This window comes from Pelophylax lessonae, assembly GCF_965119305.1.
Source record: "Pelophylax lessonae genome assembly, chromosome: 8".
Lineage (NCBI taxonomy): Eukaryota > Metazoa > Chordata > Amphibia > Anura > Ranidae > Pelophylax > Pelophylax lessonae.
The window spans coordinates 20308811-20324954 of NC_138775.1; the positions used below are offsets into that span (position 1 = coordinate 20308811).

At 45.4% G+C, this 16144-nt stretch overlaps 1 protein-coding gene across 7 annotated transcripts in view; it reads left to right on the top strand.

Annotated features, from left to right (window-relative positions):
* Window positions 1-16144, top strand: part of GRIP2 (glutamate receptor interacting protein 2) — a 653251-nt gene that overhangs the window by 498691 nt on the left and 138416 nt on the right. For all 7 annotated transcript variants that reach the window (XM_082265350.1, XM_082265349.1, XM_082265353.1 and 4 more), the window contains exons 2-5: window positions 1248-1328; window positions 13640-13775; window positions 13884-14029; window positions 14908-14994. In XM_082265350.1, coding sequence (XP_082121476.1) covers window positions 1248-1328; window positions 13640-13775; window positions 13884-14029; window positions 14908-14994 — 450 coding nt within the window. The remainder of the gene's footprint in view (window positions 1-1247; window positions 1329-13639; window positions 13776-13883; window positions 14030-14907; window positions 14995-16144) is intronic.

Consider the following 16144-nt stretch of genomic DNA (forward strand, 5'->3'; position numbering starts at 1 on the left):
AGACGCGATAACTTTTGCACAAAGCAATCAAAATACGCTTATTGCAATTTTTTATTTTTTTTATTTTACCAAAAATATGTAGCAGAAAACAAGTTGGCCTGAAATGTTAAATTTAGATTTTTAATTTTTTTTTTTTTTTTTTTGGGAATGTTATATAGCAGAATGGGAAAAAGATTGTTTTTTTTTTTTTTTTTTTTTTTTCAGAATTGTCGCCCTTTTTTTGTTTATAGTGCAAAAATAAAAATCGCACAGGTGATCAAATACCACCAAAATAAATCTCTATTTGTGTGAAAAAAAAAGGACATCAATTTTATTTGGGGTACAGCGTCGCACGACTGTGCAATTGTCTGTTAAAGTAACGCAGTGCCGAATCACAAAATATGGCCTGGTCATTAAGGGGGGCAAAACCTTCCGGTCCAGAAGTGGGTAATCTGGGTGCATTTAACAATGTGTATCAAAAGTAGAAGTATATTGCAAAAACATAAAGTGACATGAGTATATTTGAACTGGGGCAAATATAACATTGTATCAACTTGCAAACTAGAAGTACCGATCAAGAAGCTCATCTGTAGTCAGGGCCGTCTTTGTTATTGATTGGACCCTGGGCAAAATTTTCTTGGGCCCTCCCAAATCCTCTTATCAACTATTCTCAGGCAGTGCGGGCTCAAAGGGCAGCTGCTTTAGGCCCCACAATAATGACTGGGCCCGGGGCAGCTGCCCCTTTTGCCCTGCCTTAAAGATGGCCCTGTCTGTAGTTGTTCGATGGAGAACACCTGGTGCCAAATTGGCCGTCTTTGGGTAGTAGGGTAGGAAGGGGCGTTCGGGTCTGAGTACATGTCTCCCGGATGACACCCCATCTGGGATCAAACTGCGTATGTCCGGAAGAACGTCCCATGCTCGATTACCCGGTCAGTTTTTTTTTTTTTTTATTCAACCCACCGATTGAACGAGAAAAACTGACCCATCTATGGGCAGCCTTAGACTGGGTACTGAAACACGAGGAGCAGTAAAGCACAGCCACTATGTAGCAATACTAAGCAGAGATGCCATTGTGAATATGTACTCCATAAATAATAACATTCTTTTCAACAAAGACGAGGTGTAAAAAGCATAAACACATGGTGGTCATATACCCATTCATATCATATACTGATTGTATTTATATGAACACTGCAGTCATTTATAATAGTCAGATTTCCAACCTACTATTTTTCCAGTCCTTAGTCCTTTTTTTTTCTCTTTTCCAGATGACGGCCCGTATTCGAAAGGCGGCAAAGATCCAACGGGCAATGATGTTGCGTTGGTGTCCCGGCGTCAAAGTATTCCAGGTGAGAAGATACAAGGCTTAAAGGGTAACTCCTCTTTCTTAGGAAAAAAGCAACAAAAAAAATATATAATCTAGCACAGGGATTTCCAAACGACGGCCCTTCAGTTGTTCAGGAACTACAATTCCCATCATGCCTAGTCATGTATGTGAATTTCAGAGTTTTACAATGCCTCATGGGATGTGTAGTTCTGCAACAGCTGCAGGGCCGTAGTTTGGGAATCCCTGATCTAGCATATACAATCGTGACACAAGTTGTATTGTAACTAAATGTTATTAAAAGTGACCTTTACTTTTCAATCTGCAGCACTGTGATTTTCTTTAAAATGCAATATGGCCACCTGGAGGCATTCTGTATACAGATCTCCCCCCAGCAACATCATTTCCTGCTTGTGTGATTGGCTCACTGACTTTTTTCCAGAAGTCTGCACTAAGATGAAAGTCCGATATTGGGCATCCCCTGTAACAAAAATGTCCTTTTTGGTGAGATGCTCCCAAAAGGAAGTCATGTCTAAAGGGATGCAGACCCTGCCAATTTCCTCATTAGAGCCTTGCAGGTGCAGCAGCTGATTGATAATTGTTAACCCATTCTCATTCACATTGCACATGGACACAGAGAAACAAACCGCTTTTTCTTCAGCTTAACAAATGGCAGGAATCTTCAACAAAGCGCAATGTACAAAGATCACCCAGAGGGTAGTGTTTTTTTTTTTTTTTCTTAACCACTTGCCGACCACCCCGTGCAGATTTACTGCGGCAGGGCAGCTCGGCTGCGCATAATCATGTAGATCTACGTGATTATGTGCATGCGGTCTCGTTGGCGTGCCACCGGAGCCTCGGTCCTGCTGTTATTAGACATAGCAGGAGCCAGACTGCGCGGGAGGAGTGGCACGATCGCCACCGGCCTCCTGCGATCTTTGGGGAAACTGACAGGAGAGCCGCCTGCCTCACAGGCACAATGAGATTGTGTGTCTCAGCTAAGCTGAATCACCGATCTCTGTGTGCCTGTCACAGAGCCCCCCCCACAGTTAGTAAGCACAATTAGGCTCACACTTAACCCCTTGATCACCCCTAGTATTAACCCCTTCCCTGCCGGTGTCATTTATACAGTAACAGTGCATATTATTTAGCACTGATCACTGTATTGGTGTCACTGGTCTCCAAAAAGTGTCACTTCGTGTCAGATTTGTCTCCTGCAATGTCGCAGTCCCGCTAAAAATCACTGATCACTGCCATTACTAATAATTTTTTTTAAAACATGTCCAAAAATCAAACCGGTTTACCAGGACAGGTTCCACTCAGATGGTTGACCAAAGATGTTGAGTGCAGGTGCTCAGCGTCATATCCAGAGGTTGTCTTTGGGAAATAGAGGTATGAGTGCTGCCAGCATTGCTGCAGAGGTTGAAAGGGTGGGGGGTCAGCCTGTCAGTGCTCAGACCATACGTCGCACACTGCATAAAATTGGTCTGCATGGCTGTCGTCCCAGAAGGAAGCCTCTTCTAAAGATGATGCTCAAGAAAACCCCGCAAACAGTTTGCTGAAGACAAGCAGACTAAGGACATGGATTACTGGAACCATGTCCTGTGGTCTGATGAGACCAAGATAAACTTATTCGGTTCAGATGGTATCAAGCATGTGTGGCGGCAACCAGGTGAGGAGTACAAAGACAAATTTGTCTTGCCTACAGTCAAGCATGGTGATGGGAGTGTCATGGTCTGGGGCTGCATGAGTGCTGCCGGCACTGGGGAGCTACAGTTCATTGAGGGAACCATGAATGCCAACATGTACTGTGACATACTGAAGCAGAGCATGATCCCCTTCCTTTGGAGACTGGGCCACAGGGCAGTATTCCAACATAACGACCCCAAACACCTCCAAGATGGCCACTGCCTTGCTAAGAATCTGAGGGTAAATGTGATGGACTGGCCAAGCATGTCTCCAGACCTAAACCCTATTGAGCATTTGTGGGGCATCCTCAAACAGAAGGTGGAGGAGCGCAAGGTCACTTAACCAGCTCTGTGATGTCGTCATGAAGGACTGGAAGAGGACTGCTGTGAAGCTCTGGTGAACTCCATGCCCAAGAGGGTTAAGGCAGTGCTGGAAAATAATGGCGGCCACACAAAATATTGACACTTTGGGCCCTATTTGGACATTTTCACTTAGGGGTGTACTCACTTTTGTTTCCAGCGGTTTAGACATTAATGGCTGTGTGTTTGAGTTTGAGGGGACAGTAAATTTACACTGTTATACAAGCTGTACACTCACTACTTTACATTGTAGCAAAGTGTAATTTCTTCATTATTACATGAAAAGATATAATAAAGTGGTTCCAAAAATGTGAGGGGTGTACTCACTTTTGTGAGATACTGTATATAGATCTCATTTGAAGTGATTGTAAAGTCTTTTTTCTTTTCTTTTTAAATAACACATTTTTTATACTTGCTGCCCTGTGCAGTGGTTTTGCACAGTGCAGCCTGGATCCTCCTTCTCGGGTCCCTCTTCGCTGCTCCCAGCCCCTTCCTTCTGTCGAGTGCCTCCACAGCAAGCAGCTTGCTATGGGGCCACCCGAGCCGAGCTGCAGCTCTGTGTGTCCATTCAGCCACAGAGCTTCCGTTCGACCTGCCCCCTCTCTCTCCTGATTGGCTAACTGACTTTGGTTAACAGCCGCTGGAGCCAATGGCACCAATGCTGTGTCTCAGCCAATCGGGAGGGAAAATTCCAGAAGTCTGCACTTAGATGAAAGTCAGATATTGGGCATCCCCTGTAACAAAAATTTACTTTTTGGTGAGATGCTCCCAAAAGGAAGTCATGTCTAAAGGGATGCAGACCCTGCCAATTTCCTCATTAGAGCCCTGCAGCTGATTGATAATTGTTAAACCATTCTCATTCACATTGCACATGGACACAGAGAAACAAACCGCTATTTCTTCAGCTTAACAAAAGGCAGGAATCTTCAACAAAGCGCAATGTACATAGACCACAGAGTGGTTTTGCACAGGGCAGCCTGGATCCTCCTCTCCTCGGGTCCCTCTTCACTGCTCCCAGCCCCTTCCTGCTGTCGAGTGCCTCCACAGCAAGCAGCTTGCTCGACCTGCCCCCTCTCTCTCCTGATTGGATAACTGACTTTGGTTAACAGCCGCAGGAGCCAATGGTGCCACTGCTGTGTCTCAGGCAATCAGGAGGGAGAGTTCCGGACGGCCGAGGGACTCGTGGACATTGCTGGATAGAGATGGGGTTCAGGTAAGTATTAGGGAGGGCTGGGGAGGCTGCTGCACACAAAGGCTTTTTATCTTAATGCAAATAATGGATTAAGATAAACCTTCTGCCTTTACAACTCCTATAAGTGATCACATTGCCTCACTCTCCAGCACTATTTCCCCAAATTTCCCATCATGGAGTGCGCATTGTACATTTCGCATCATTACAGTCAAACTTCCATCCAAGTGTTATTTTGGCAGTCAATCTTACCAAAGCCGTTGGTGGAGATGCAGGGGCATAGTTTTGAATGGCAGCATTTGGAGATACCGATTGTAGCTGAATGTGGTGCAGCCAGAGGGCACATGTAAGGGTGGATCTAATGGCGCTTTTCAACTGCATGGAACCGAACGGTTCGGCTCGATTTTGCGCTTTTCCACTGCATGGTACGGTGTTGGAACGGTTCAGTACGGTACGGCGACGCTTGTCCACTACATGGAACCGAACAGTACGGCTCGCTTAAACAGTACCACCTTGGTTGTGGTTCATATGGCGCTTTTCCACTGCATAGAACCATACCGGTTCGGCACGCTTTTGTGCTTTTCCACTGCGGTACCGCATGGTATAGGGTCGGAACGGTTCAGTACGGTACGGTATAGGTTTGCTTTTCCACTGCATGGAACCGAACGGTACGGCTCTGAAAAAACAGTACCTACTCGATTGTGGTTCCAACAGGTACCAAACTGGTACCATATCCCACAATCCTTTGCATGCAGTCACTACTAGCCACTGATTGGTCAGAGAATCACACCCACCCCGTTGTTATCCCACCCACTTAACTTTAGTACTACTTTAGTGGAAAAGCAAACCTATACCGTACCGAACCGTTCCGACACTATACCATGCAGTACCGCAGTGGAAAAGCAAACCGGGCCAAGCAGGGCCGAGTAGAGCCGAGCCGGTACTAGCCGGTACTTGCAGTGGAAAAGTGCCACAAGAGGGCCGTACCGGTACCATATCCCACAATCCTTTGCATGCAGCCTTGACTGTTTGTCACTACTAGCCACTGATTGGTCAGAGAATTGTTGTTATCCCACCCACTTACTATTAGTGGAAAAGCAAACCGTACCGAACCGTTCCAACACCGTACCATGCAGTGGAAAACCAAACTGAGCCAAGCAGGGCTGAGTGGAGCCAAGCCGGTACTTGGAGTGGAAAAGTGCCATAAGGGACCTTGCAAAGAAGCAGAGCCACCTTATAAATCCCAGGCCTTTCTCAACTTTTTTGTCAGAGGACACCCTGAAATATTTTTTCTCGAAGAACCCCTGTTAAAATGAATTCATTGGCGGTCGGTGGTGAACATGCCCTTCTTACAATGGTGGTCAGAATGTAACCCTTACAGACAGCTTAAGATCACTGGTGCCATGCAGCTGACTCTGCCAAGTAGCATTGGCCCCAGCACCATGGTGACAAAATCACAACACGAGGAGACAGGTGCAATAGATGGCATACCCACTATAAAGACGAATAAATAATAATAGTCCTATAAAGTTCTATTGACTGTAATATGCTGGCAGGAGAAAAAGTCACATAAGTCCATCCACCGGGCAGGCTAGTCCTAGGGGCAGAAGCTGGTTTTGGTAAGAAGAGGAACAGGAACAGCACCTGAAACTGCTGGAACTGGGCTTCGGTTCGACATTCTTTGAATGGTAGGAAAAGTAGAACATCTACCCTAAAGATGTAAACGTTTTTGAACCCTCCATATTAAACAACATATAGAACAACATACCTCCGCTCCTCTGTTGCATGCTATGTGCTTTGCATTCACAGCCCGCAAATTCTTTTTTTTTTTTTTTTTTTTTTTCATTCAGTAAAATTTTTATTCATTTTCAAGTACAAAAACAAAGTATTACAACAAAACAGAGTGTAATACTAAAACAGACAAACAGTTTCCAGTTTCATGTCGGATAATACAAAGGTAAACAAGTATAATAGTCAGTTATAAGTGCAATCTTATAAATGCAGATTTGAAACTTGGTAACTTATGCCTCGTTTCCACTGAGCGGATCGGTTCGGGTCGGTTCGGTACGGTACGCTAATTTGAGTGTCTCCATTATGAAAGTGGTCCATACAACCGAACCAAACCGCACCATTCCTGGTCCTGCTTCAGATGTAGGGCCATAGGAAATGGTACGGTACGGTTAGGGCGGAGCTACTGGCGTCACACGATAGATTCCACTGATTGGACGGACAGAAAAACCTCAATGCTGACGTCAAATAAAAGAGCAAAACAAACACCTCATTTGGTGTAAATCCCGCATGGTCCCTGGTGGCCCGACTTGCAGTGGAAACGCTCACCTAAATAGACTGGACCATTCTAACCCTTCCAAACTGTACCGGCCCGAACCGTTCCGCTCAGTGGAAACGAGGCATTAGTAACTCTACAAATCAGATTGGAGTAGAGGAGATGCTATCCTCCCTCGGCCCAGAACCCCGGAGGGAACAATGTCAACAGCCTGCGATTTCTTTATGATCAGCCTTTCCTTTATTACTATAGCAGCTATTCTCAACTAAGGTTCCATGGAATCCTAGGGTTCTTTCAGAGGTTTACAGGAGTTCCTTGAGCTGTGGCTAATTGACATCCCATTTAATGGTGCCACTATCCGAAACAAAAAGTAACGAGAGAAGCGCCTCTAAATGTAGACTGTAAGACCATTTTATTCACTCATAAAGTTAACAACTCACATCATAGAAAAGATAGAAGGCTCATCGATAAAAGAATCTGGTAAGATCGGCAAGTCCTCAGCAAAAATCTGCTGTGATGTCCAGGTGAAACCTGCTGTAGGGGATGAGGAAGCCGGCCAGAATCATCAGAGGCACACCATGGACAGAAGCATGGGTGTGATGGCACCGGTAGGAGGATGGGACGTGTTTCCAAGCATGCGCAATGCTGGCAGTGGGTATGTGCGCTCCTTTCTTGAGCTTGAGAAGGGAGCGCACATGCTCAATGCCGTCATTGCTCATGCTTGCAAATGCATCACATCCTCCTTCCAGTTTTATTTGAATAGTGGATGGTTGTGGGCCAGCTTCCTCATCCCCTACAGCTGGGGTGTCAAAGTTAATTTAATCGTAGGGCGGCACAATGGTGTAGTGGTTAGCACTTTCACCTAGCAGCAAGAGGGTCGCTAGTTTCGAATCCCAACCACGACACTACCTGCCTGGAGTTTGCATGTTCTCCCTGTGCCTGCGTGGGTTTCCTCCGGGTACTCCGGTTTCCTCCCACACTCCAAAGACATGCTGGTAGGTTTATTGGATCCTGTATAAAATTGGCCCTACTATGTATGCATGAATGTGAGTTAGGGACCTTAGATTGTAAGCTCCTTGAGGGCATGGACTGATGTGAATGTGTAATGTATACGTAAAGCACTGCGTAAATTGACAGCGCTATATAAGAACCTGAAATAAATAAATAAATGATAATCGCGGGCCGCATCAGCATTATGATTGCCCTCAAAAGGGCCGGTTGTATGTGTAAGATAAGATGTCCAGAGCATCCCCTACCTTTACATAGGATGTTAAGAACAACACCACCATCAGAAGTTGAGTCCCTCACCCTCCCTTACATCACAGTGAATCCCCCTTATCTTGTGCAGCTGCTGGGAAGAAGCTGTAGGCGTTGCTGGAAAGCAAAAATTACAGGGCCTGGAGGAGGGCTTGAGCTCTCCTGCAGCTGCAGGAGAGGTGTGAGGGCCACATGAAATGGCCTGGAGGGCCGGATTCGGCCCGCGGGCCTTGTGTTTGACACATGTGCCCTACAGCAGTGGTCCTCAACCCTGGTTCTCAGGGCCCACTAACAGGCCAGGTTTGCAAGATAACTGAAATACATCCCAGGTGATATAATTTGCTGCTCAGTGATTGCAGTACAATAGTCTGCATCTCCCAAAGGTAATACTTAAAATCTGGCCTGTTAGTGGGCCCTGAGGACCGGAGTTGAGGACCACTGCCCTACAGTATGGGAGTATTAGTGTTTGAGATGGGGCCTGTTGATGGAACCTGAATGAGTAGAGTGACCGTACCAGGTCCTTTTTTTTTTTTCAAGATTTGAATAGCCCTTTCATATAAAATGTGGACCAAATTTTGTTTATACTGTGGTTGTTCCTGAACTCTGCCCTCTGGTTAGTCAAATAAGACCAGTAGGTCCACCATCAATAATTTGCAATGGCAAGACTCCATTGTTACTTAGACCGTTAACATCCTTAAACATGGCCAATTTCTTCTTTTATCCAGACATGGTCAGAAGTAAAGTTCAGCCCTATTAGTGGATGTTGGATACGCGTCTCAGTAACAAGAAATACATTTCTGGTCCAGCTGTCCATACACGGTCTCTTTTGTTGCGCTGCGGCATACGTTCTCTTAGCTCCTCTGAGTAATCTGAAATCCACGGAGGTCGGCTCAGAGCTGCAGGTCGCCATAACTACAATTTAAATTTTTGTCAGGCCAGAAATTAAACCCCAGCAAGAGAGCATTAATATCCCTGCAAGGTGCCATCTGCAGTCATATCAAGATGTGTATGAGGAGCCGGGCCCGGGCAGCTGGTAATTCGCACAGCGGTGGGGTAGATTGATAGGACACGAATCCCCGCAGAGCAGTCAGTCATCCAGGAGGAATCGGATCAGAACTGTGAATGTACGTAACCCTTTCAATGCCAGGCAGATGCTAGAATACCACTCATAGGAGGTGTGCTGCGGAAATGATTCTGAGCTACCGGCAAAGACGGCTTTAGCTAGTTGCCCTTCAATCTCCATTGTCTCATAGAAAGCTTTATTTAGGAATATACGTTCACCAGAAGAATGTATTAGGAACACTATACTATTACTGGGTTGGCCTACCTGTACTCTAAAGACATCCTCAGTTCTTCATGCCTTGGATTCCACATTACACAAACATGCCTTAAGGATTCTGGCCCATGTTGACGTGATTACATCATGCAATATCTGCGCATTCATGCTGTGACTCTCCCATTCTACCCCATCTTAATGGTTTTCTATTAGACTTAAAGAGGAAGTAAACCATCCTCTGACACTTTTACCTATAGGTAAGCCTATGATAAGACTTACCTATAGGTACTGTAAATATCTCCTAAACATGCACCGTTTAGGAGATATTTACCTTACATGCAGCCAGTGACGTCACTGGCGCATGCGCTCTGAAGGAACGGCCGCTGGTGCCGTTTCTTCAGAGACCCGTGCCGTGACTGTCGGCTCCCGCGCGCGTGCGCAGGAGTGACGTCACCGCGGCTCCGGCCAATCAGATGGCCGGATGCCGCGATCCCGGAAGACGGGCAACTGGATATGTCGCCCGTCATACAGGTAAGCGGGCTGCACGGCGGGGGCTCGTTCTAAGGTAAGTATTGCATAATGAGCTAGTATGCGATGCATACTAGCTCATTATGTGTTTCTCTTACAGGTTGGCAAAAAAAAATAAATTGTACGGGTTTACAACCTCTTTAAGCCTCGTACACACGCACCGATTGTTGGCCGACCGATCGGCCGTCTTTTGTCCAGTGTTGTTGTGTTGGTTGAAATGTGCTCTAGACTGCGCAGAAATTTTCTCGGCCAACAAAAACCAACTTCAGAAGTGATGTCATGTGCTGGTTTACTTTCCGTGTGTTTTTTCTTCTCTGAGCATGCCCAGTCTTGCTCATCAGATTTTTGTCTGCCGAAATCTGTACTGACTGACGGAAAATCGGCCGTTGTGGTGACGGCCAACAAAAATTTAATAGCCTGCACACCAGATTTTTTTCGGCCGAAAATTTGGAGTCGGTTGTCGAAAGCATCATACTAACAAGCCGAAAATCGGCCGATCGGACGTTGGCCGAAAATTCACGGCCAGCTATCGATGCGTGTGTAAGGGGCATTAGATGCAGTGAATGGCCCTAAATCTGTGTGCCTTGAAAGGAACTCAAGGTTCACATGACCAGTTTTCAGTCCTCCGCTGTCCAAAATGGTAATCCTATGCCGGTAGCCTCCGGTTCCAGTTTTTAGCCTTACAAAAAGGCTCCTGCGCTTGAATTTGGTACTCAGGTGGTGTTAAAGGCACTTTATTCCTTGTTCCATTCAAAAAAATGTATGATATACTTACAAACCAACATACAGTATCTCACAGAAGTGAGTACACCCCTCACATTTTTGTAAATGTTTTATTCTATCTTTTCATGTGACAACACTGAAGAAATTACACTTTGCTACAATGTAAAGTAGTGAGTGTACAGCTTGTATAACAGTGTAAATTTGCTGTCCTCTCAAAATAACTCAACACACAGCCATTAATAAGAATATCATTAGTGCCGTACTCTAAAATGCCTGTGAGCCAAGGGAACTTTCACCACATCCCCAGTATATGTACTTTAAAGAAAAAACAGGTGTTGCCAAAACGACGGGCTCTGTAGAGTACCCCAAACACAGCCATTAATGTCTAAACCAAAAGTGAGTACACACTTAAGTGAAAATGGCCAAATTGGGCCCAAAGTGTCAATGTTTTGTGTGGCCACCATTATTTTCCAGCACTGCCTTAACCCTCTTGGGCATGGAGTTCACCAGAGCTTCACAGGTTGCCATTGGAGTCCTCTTCCACTCCTCCATGATGACATCACGGAGCTGGTGGATGTTAGAGACCATCAGGGATTGATTGAGAACAATGTGAAGTGAACTGAATGGTATTCCTTCTAGTGTGATTACAAGCACAGGTCTTTTCAGCAGCTGATTTAGTTTTTGAACCCAGAAACACATGGACTACTCTTTAGATTATCACCCTGACTTTTATTGGAATAAAATTGTATCTGGACCTTTTACCAGTGGTATGATGCTTCAAGTAGCACTATAGGCAAAACCGATACCCATATTTTGGCCATCGCATATCATTATCGGCCAGTATGGGCCGATATCTTGTACATCCTATGTCAGGGTCCAAGACTAGTCTTCTCCTCCTCCAACCATTAGGTGGTGATGCTCATGTAAGGGTAAAATGATGTCACAGCATAATTCCATTTACAAATGTTATTGAATATGCCACTCACATATGTACAAATTAAAGATATAAGCAATTCCACATTAGCAGATCTGCTGGCAGATTGGTAGCTCTCACCCACTTGCCGTAAGTGATACCTGGGTGATACCGCTCTGTTCGGCATCCACTCAATACTGCTCTGTCTCTCACCTGCTCCATCTCCAACCCACCTGATACCGATCCATCTCTCACCCACTTGCCGTAAGTGACACCCGGGTGATACCGCTCCGTCTGGCATACGATCTCGGAAATCACGTGCGTGGTCACGCCCAGCGTGACCACGTGGCCTCCGAGATCTTCATCATATGCCGGACGGAGCGCTATCACCTGGGTGTCACTTACAGCAAGTGGGTGAGAGATGGATCGGTATCAGGTGGGTTGGAGATGGAGCAGGGGAGAGACAGAGCACTATTGAGTGGATGCCGAACAGAGCGGTATCACCCGGGTATCACTTACGGCAAGTGGGTAAGAGCTACCGATCTACCAGCAGATCTGCTAATGTGGAATTGCTTATATCTTTAATTTGTACATATGTGAGTGGCATATTCAATAACATTTGTAAATGGAATTATGCTATGTGACATCATTTACCCTTACATGAGCAATATTTGGAATATCGAACCAGTTCTGGGGCCGATACAGATATATCGGCAAAAGTCAATATCGGCCCTCGATATATCGGCCTTGCTGATAATCGGTCGATCCCTAGTTATAACACATGTCAGTATTTTATTTTCCCGCCATCTGTGTCTCTTTGCAGAGATTTCCCTTCACTTCCTGTCCCATAGTCAAACAGGAAGTGAAAGGAAATCCCTGCAAATCAGAGGAATTCTTTGGGGACCCCCAGGTCACCAGAACTAGTATCCACATTGTAAGGTTCTCCCTCTATTACCTTTCTGGGAACAACCCAAAATGTAGGCTTTCTTTTACTTCCATTTTAAATAATAATGGTAAACAAGACCAATAGCGAGGATGAATCTCCACAATGGGGACACAGACAGCAAAAAAAAGGGTTCTAAACCTTCTGCACTCCATCCAAAACTTAAAAAAAAAAGTTTTGCCTTTTTAGTTTTACAGTTTCCATTTTTGTTACATTACACTGTAAGGAGATTGTGGAGATCTTATGGGATGCAGAACCCGCCTGCCCGGGAACCATATTATTTATATCTATGTGAAAACTTTAGGATAGCAATACCATTAGGATAACTGTATGGGTCCAGTGCTTTTATTTTTTACGTCCCTCAACTAAGGATACTAAGCCTTTCATACTCCGAAATATCTCAAACGTTTTACACCGCCACAATATCCCTATTCACACCATCTCCTTCAGCTCTAGTTTTTTGTTTTCTTTCCATTTTATTCTATTCTATCCCCTGTCACCATCATCTTTCTTTTTTACCAATTCTTAGTTGCTATGAGGTTAGGCTGAGGGTAGGGCCGGCCCTACTATGGGTCCCGCTGGGTCCATTGGACCCAGGCAGAACTTGGAGAGGGGTAGCAAATTGACTCTCAAATTTATTCTCCAGCAGTTGTGTGTCATCAGTTTGCGACTTGTTATGGGTGGCATTTCCCCATCTCCTACTATCGTCCGTAATGCACACTGATGAGTATGAGGAGGTGGAGCGTCTCCTCCGGGGAACGTCCCTCATGTGATTGTGGTGTGCGCAATGACGTCCAACATCAGCGCACTCCATCTCACGCAGGGCAGGCTGGATCTTTTAGGGCGATGGTAGACACAGGAGTGACAGGAGGACTGAGGACAGACAGTGGGTATTTGGTGGACCAGTCCGGTGTTGAGTTATGGCAGAAGATAACAGTATATATAATATTTTCTACATTTTATATTTATATGAAATAATGGATGTGGGGGCCTTTTGCTGGGCGTGATTTTTTTTTTTTTTTAATTCTTGGACCCAGGCAGCACAATGTTTTGTGCCAGCCCTGGCTTAGAATGTGACTTACACTAGTTTTACCCTACATAGAAAACGAGTGGAAGATAAGCAGAGAGAAGAAATTACAGGATACAAGCACGTGTTTACCTTCTTTTTTTTCCAGATGAGTTTCGGGGAGTCACCATTGTGGAGCTCATCAAGAAAGAAGGCAGCACACTGGGCCTGACCATCTCAGGGGGCACGGACAAAGATGGCAAACCTCGAGTGTCCAATCTAAGGCCGGGAGGCCTTGCAGCAAGGTGAACTTATTGTAGTCTTAATGCAACTGTTGTAAAATGTCATCTTTCCTGCACCCAAAGTTCATTTTCGATTATCACTAACATATCTTCTGAACGTCTTCCTTACAGGAGTGACCAGCTGAATATCGGTGATTATATAAAGTCGGTGAATGGCATCAACTTGACAAAACTCCGCCATGAAGAAATCATCAGTTTACTGAAGAACGTGGGGGAGAGAGTTGTGCTGGAGGTGGAGTACGAGTTACCTCCAACCAGTAAGTAATAACCTATTGACGTATTACGGTTGCTACCATTAAACCAAAGAGAAGAGAACTCACTGCTCTAGGTGATTCCAGAAGCCCGATGACACACCGGTGCATGCCTCGGCTTACCTCTGTGGATAATTAATCGTAAAAGAAATGGCTGCACTCCAGGTGTGATCAAAATTCAGGTTTGTTGACTGAACATCCCAATGTGACAATTGTGGCAAGGTAGACGCGTTTCACACACTAGTATGTGTGCTTAATCATTACGTAATGATTAAGCACATATACTAGTGTGTGAAACGCGTCTACCTTGCCACAATTGTCACATTGGGATGTTCAGTCAATAAACCTGAATTTTAATCACACCTGGAGTGCAGCCATTTCTTCTATGATTGGTTGCTACCATTAGCAGAGATCCATTTACAGTGCAGGTAGAGTGGCATAAATGTAAAGGGCAGGATAAAAATGGTGCTTTATTCACTGTATGGCCAAAGAATGTGGAAACCCTTCCAAATATTTGAGTTTGGGGGTTTTCAGTGTAGGGGCTATTTGGAGCCAAGCATCAGTGCTGTCACTTGTCACTTCACACTGCAACCACCTATGCCAGTTTTTAGGGGTTAAAATTGACACTGAGCAGGTAACTTAATGTCTCCTCACCACCTGTCAAACACCCTCTGAAGAGTGGTCTACCACTGATCACTTTTCGGTGGGCAAAGCCAGTGTAAACAAGCCCTTAAACTGTTTTCTCTTAGTGCGCAAAATTGGCACTATAAAGTAAATGATCTTTAGCATGAGCGATCCTTCATCAGAAGTCATGACTACATTTCTGTGCGGCACTGTCTTCTGTTTTCTAGCACCACCTGTGACCCCTCTGTGTTATTTTTCAGCTCCGGATAACACTGCAGCCATCATCCCAAAGACGCTGGAGATCACTCTTTGCAAAGAAGGCAACAGCTTCGGCTTCGTAATGAGAGGTAACCTTAGAGCAGTGGTCCTCAACTCCGGTCCTCAGGGCCCACTAACAGGCCAGATTTTAGGTATTACCTTGGGGAGATGCAGACTAGAGTACTGCAATCATTGAGCAGCAAATTATATCACCTGGGATGTATTTCAGTTATCTTGCAAACCTGGCCTGTTAGTGGGCCCTGAGGACCGTGAGAACATATAAAGAGCTAGTCCAGGCAATGCTCAGAGCCACTGCTAATGCAAGCCAGCAGTCAAGAAAATCCTGTTAACTGATATCTGAATTTTATGGAATCCATGTTAGCCAGAATCCAGAGGGCACCTCACACGGTTTCTGATCATGTAGTTCCTAAAGACATTAGAAAGCAGTACATTGCTTTTCTTTAGCTATTTGAAGTGGAACTTCATGTTTAAAACCTATAAATGGATACAGTAGAAAAGCATTAGAATCTGCATCAAGATTTTAATTGCTGTCTTATTTTCTCATAGACAAGACTTTTAGGCCTCGTTCACACAGAGTTTACTACAGCATACGCCCGTGCGAGGCCGTGTTTTGCCCGCATGGTGATGTACAGGTGTTCCGTGCATCCCTGTGCAGGCAGTCCCATTGATGTCAGGACATCCCTGTGCAGGCAGTCCCATTGATGTCAGGACATCCCTGTGCAGGCAGTCCCATTGATGTCAGGATGCAATGGCTGCATGGACAGCCAGTGCTCCCATTTTGACGTGTGGCTGCGGGTGCATGCCTCCGAACTTGCATTGTCTGCATTTGGGGCCATACACCCACACAGATGTCACATTGGAAGCAGTGACTGTGTCTGTGCAGTCACTATGTCCCAATTGACCTAAATTGGGACTGACTGCACAGGGAAGAATGGAACACCTATTCATCCCTGTGTTGGTAAACACAGCCCTGCACAGGTGTATACTGTAGTATGCCCCATGTTAATGAGACCTTAGGCGGGCCATACACAATGCAAATTTCTTTCTGTGGTTGCAGGAAAGAAATTTGCACGATTCTCCCATCAGCACAGACCGTGCTAACAAGGGAATCCCTCCTGCCTAGCATTTGTCTACTCCCGCCAGGGGGGGCAGGGGCAAACAGGGGAAGTCGTCCCTGCCAGGAGAAGACATTGATTATCACCAACAGCTATAGCAGCC